Source organism: Schistosoma mansoni, chromosome 6, assembly GCF_000237925.1.
Source record: "Schistosoma mansoni strain Puerto Rico chromosome 6, complete genome".
Taxonomy (NCBI): Eukaryota; Metazoa; Platyhelminthes; class Trematoda; order Strigeidida; family Schistosomatidae; genus Schistosoma; species Schistosoma mansoni.
The window spans coordinates 18,252,155-18,257,065 of NC_031500.1; the positions used below are offsets into that span (position 1 = coordinate 18,252,155).

General features: G+C 38.0%; 1 protein-coding gene across 1 annotated transcript in view; it reads left to right on the top strand.

The window, feature by feature from the left end:
• The window catches only part of Smp_127100 (hypothetical protein), a gene marked incomplete at its 5' end in the record, with an annotated part of 14,350 nt that extends 9,657 nt beyond the window's left edge, over nucleotides 1-4,693 (top strand). Inside the window, 2 exons of the mRNA XM_018798490.1 lie at nucleotides 1,511-1,671; nucleotides 4,135-4,693. Of these exons, the coding sequence (XP_018653426.1) occupies nucleotides 1,511-1,671; nucleotides 4,135-4,216 (243 nt within the window). The 3' untranslated portion in view covers nucleotides 4,217-4,693. The remainder of the gene's footprint in view (nucleotides 1-1,510; nucleotides 1,672-4,134) is intronic.
• Between the last annotated feature and the right edge of the window lie 218 nt (nucleotides 4,694-4,911).

Consider the following 4,911-nt stretch of genomic DNA (forward strand, 5'->3'; position numbering starts at 1 on the left):
TTATTGATAATAAAAAAACATTTCATTTAACAAGCAAAGATGGCTAGCAGTGGAATCCAGGACGCGCGGTTCGTCCCGTTTAGAACTCGTCAACTGGATGTAGCTGCATCTCGGAATTGATGTTCACTCTGAGACTTAAACCCAGTACCGTTCACTTCGGACGCCATCGCGTTGCCCATTTAGCTGCTGACTCCCGATAGCATTACAACTGAATACATTTTCAAATGTTAAGTATAGTTTACATCGATATTTGGCATATCGCAATGATTGAAAATTATGATTGTTTAAGCTGGGAAATATAAAATTATAGATAGTCAATCGATATCTATTCTCAATACAATAGAGACATTTCGGTAAGTAACGTCACAGTATAAAACGAATGGTTTTGTGTATTTCGGTGAATTTGAATCGATGAAGAAATCGAGACATTTACAATGCGTACGAATACACATGATATATGGTATTGAAAAATATATGATAACAGTAATCAATCTAATGATAATCTCTACACTGTATACAATAGCTCTCTTCATTTCTAGTCGTAACTACTTTAAAAGACAAATCTTGTTAGGAAAGATTTATTAGAAAAAACCAAAGAATCTTACTGTAAAATCCACTTCAATCCAATTATATGCTGATTAATGGTAGGTCCTGGGTTCGAATCTATTTATCAATTCAATCGTGGATGCGCACTGCTGATGAGTCCCACAATAGAACGAAACGGTCGTCCAGTGCTTCCAGGTTTTCGATGGTGGTCTAGCTTCAATTGATTCATGATTTCAGCTATAAAAGGAATGTAATGAAAAGAGTAAATGATGAACAAATATACGCCCAAATATGTTTTAATAAAAACAATCAAGCTTACAAGTGAGTAAATAACAAAGCCAAATATATGTTCGCATAATGATTCCAAAACAATTGATTACTTGTCTTATTCTAACATTAGAATAATCTACATACGGGGTGAAATAGTACTGATTGCTAAAATAGTTCCCTCTTTGATTGTTTATACATCCTTCTGATAAATTACAAATTGAACATTTGACCTTTAGATTCCACAATTTCTTGTCAGTTACTTTCAATATTGATACTTGATCTTGAATTTAGTAATAGTGTAGTGAACAAGAACACTTTTGGGGGGACAATCGAATGTATTTAAGCACAAAATTACAGACTATCTCACTAAATTCTGATAACCATACAGTAGTAGACAGTCAATTTGCATATTAACAATCGATTGTCTCAATCTTAACTGTTCCTTCTGCAAATACCAGTCCGTCTTCTCTGATTTCATTGTTCATGCATTTTTGTACCGATTGCGTTTCATTCCTGTTCTTCCCTTATCGATCTTCTACCAAAATACACTCTACGTCTGACCACCACTATATACTACTTATATGGGTATAAGTAGGCCACACCACAATAGTAGTATCTTGTTTAGCTCTCTTAAGACAATTCTAAGCTCATTCGTTTTATTATATTATGATACGTTTTCTTTCTTTATATTCAGGAATTTTCCGAAATTTGGTCATCCATCGATCTAATCATCAATGGTGGTCCTATTCAATCTGATATATTCTCAGGAAACTCCGATTGTAGCCGAGCTGGTTCAACTATTATTGACTTGTGCAATTGTGACAAATCTGTTTATTCTGTAGTACGAAATGGCAGGTAAAAATATGCATATTTCTGTACATACTATTTACGTTTGTAATATTACTGCCCTCAAATGCCCTGGTACGGCCGAGAGTGGGGAGAGTCCGCTCTCCCTTTCGAAATGCTCTCACATCGCCACGCGTATATACCCTCTATCAGGGAAGTCCTACTCACTGCCTTCTCGTGGGATTACTGTTGTTTACGAAATTGAGAGGACGAAAAGCGAATGTCCGGCACTTTAATCGAGTCGGTGGACACGGAAAGCCCACCTAGGGGAGTTGGAAAACCATGATTCCGAACCGACGGTACACATGGGCTCCAGTATCCTGAGGGAACAAATGGCTTATGAATCAATTGTTGGTGACCGGCTATCATGAGACTGCATCTCTTCATGATGCTCCACTGCCTTGTGGATCAGACCTTTAGGTGAAAGACTCCCGGTGTGGTCCCCTGAGAAAGCCATCTGCTTCAGTTTGGGCACCTGGGCAGAGAAGTAAGGCGAATAAAACGAACTTTGCGTTCTCAAAATATTACTCATTTTAAGCAGTAATATAAACCAAATTACATAGTGCAACAAGGAGACAAACACAAGCACACATGAGATATGTAAGCGCAGAATTACAAAGACATGAAGAAAAGACGTATATGTACTGAAAGTTACATTTTTCTATGATAAAGGTTTAAGTTATTCGAAAGGTAGGAATGACACAGTAATCACATGCTTTCCGATATCTAGCAATACTAGAGGGAAAGGCTACAGGAGAATGATATTTGAGACAACTATGTAGCACAACGAAAAAACGAGCAAGGAAATATTGTAAACCAAAGAGACCGGTCAAGAACAAAGAAGGCAAGCCAATCACTGAGATTCAAGAAAAGTAGAGTAGAGCACTTTGAGGAGCTCTTGAATAGAACAGCCCCACCGGACATCGAAGCAGCCCCTACAGATCTTCCTTTAGATGTCACCCCACTAACGATCGAAGAAATAACCGTGGCCGTCAGACAAATCAGGATTAAGAAAGCGGCAAGACCGTAAAACATAATAAGTGAAGCACTGAAGTTAAATATAGAAGTAACTGCAAACATGCTCCATGTTCTGTTCAGGAAGGTTTGAAAGGAAGAATGACTACTGACGGATTAGAAAGCTAGATACCGAAGAATGCAGATCTGAGCAAGTGTGAGAAGTACAAAGGGACCACACTATTATCAGTACCATGAAACGATTTCAACAGTAGACGTGCAACCTGGAGATCAACAGGCTGGATTCCGTAATGATCGGTCGTGTACAGACCGAATTGTGACACTACACATCATTTTTGAGCAAGCAATTGAATGGAACTCGTCAATATACATCAACATCTTTGACTACGAGAAAGCGTTTAGCAATGTGGATAGAAGAACCTTAAGGAACCCTCTTCGACACTATGGTGTCCATGAGTAGGTAGTCAACATCATACGGAATTCATTCGACTGATTTCACTGCCAATTCGTGAATGGAAGACAACGGACAGATGCATTCCAAATGCTTACTCTTGTCCTTTCTCTTTCATCTGGTGTTTGATTGGATCATGAAGGCCTCCACATCTCAAAGGAAACACGGAATACAATGGACGGCTTGGATGCAGCTACACGATTTAGACTTAGCAGATGACCTAGCTGTTCTATCCGATACACACCAACAAATGCAGGTGAAGACAGTCTGTGCAGCTATAGGCTTCAGCGTACACAATGGAATAAGCAAGATCTTCAAATACAACATGGAGAACACGAACCCAATCACACTTGAAGAGATGGAAAATTTCACGTACCTGGATAGTAGCATCATCGATAAACGTGAAGGATCTGATGTCGTTTTGTAAGCAAGGACTGGCAACACAAGGGCCGCATTCTTACAGTTGAAGAACGTATGGAACTCAAAACAACTGTCAACCAATATCTAAGTGAGAATCTTCAATACGAATGTCAATTCAGTCCTACTCTACGGAGCTGAAAAGTGGAGAACTACTACAACTACCATCAAAAAGGTACAAGTAGTTATAAATAATTGTCTACGCAAGATACTCAAAGTCCGTTGGCTAGATACCATCAGCAATAGCCTTCTGTGGGAGAGAACAAACCAGCTTCCAGCTGAATAGGAACTTAGAAAAAGACGCTGAGAGTGAATAGGACATACATCGGGTAAATCATTAAACTGCACTACGAGGCAAGCCCCTAACTTGTACTCCTGAAGGTAAAAGGAAGACTAATGAGCATATTGTGTCGAGAATTGGAAGCAGCCGGCAAAATAATGGATAATATTTGGCCAAAAGTAGCTAGGATTGATCAGGACCAAGTATGTTGTAGAATTCTTGAGAGTGCTGTATGCTCCTTCACGAGGGTTAACAGGCGTAACTAAGATATCATGCATCTTATTACTATGATAACATAATTTCATCGTCGTTTTTCACCCTAACGATTGTTTTTGTCTTTTTTTTCTAGTGCATACAATGCAACGGTAGCCATATTAGAAGGTCGTTACAATCTTTCTCTTTCCGACAATTTTTCCAATACAAATAATTGAAAACTAATTCCATTTCTTAAAGATGTTTCAGATGAATCATTTGAATTTTCCCATCTATTCTTCTTCAATTCTGTTGTAGAATACTAATATTATAATTTTTGTGATGTACCCTGTTTTTAATCATCTAATTCTCCTACGTTTTTACACTCCCCCCCCTTTGTCTTCAAATCAAGTTATTAGTATTATCATTATTACCCAACCCTATCGTTCACCTCACTCAGGGATTGTTGAAGATTCCTTTTTTACTCGGTTGTTATGAAATAACACAATTATGTTGTTGTATATGTGTGACCATACGATGATTCTATCATTATTATAAACAGTGATGCTACAATCCATCCACTCATCAAATGTGATCATCTTCAGTGTCGGTGTTCTGTTCTGTAATACGTCACTTACCTGTTGTTTTATATTTTAATTGCAATGAGAGTACTTATTATTTTTTTTGGAAAAGTTTAAAAACGTTCAGTGGAACTCAATTGCTTTTTGTTTGCAACTTTGTTAAAAGGTCATTGTCAAGTGTTCTAGTACTATAGCGTATCACATCGGGTAATGTATTGTACCATGTAGTATGGATTTCAGCAGTAAACAAGTAGAAGTTTAGACGAGACCATAGTTTATGGACGACCTTTGAGCGAATCTTAGGTGACCCTGAGAAATGTTAGCCAGTCAGTAAACAGTCAGCATGGAGTAAA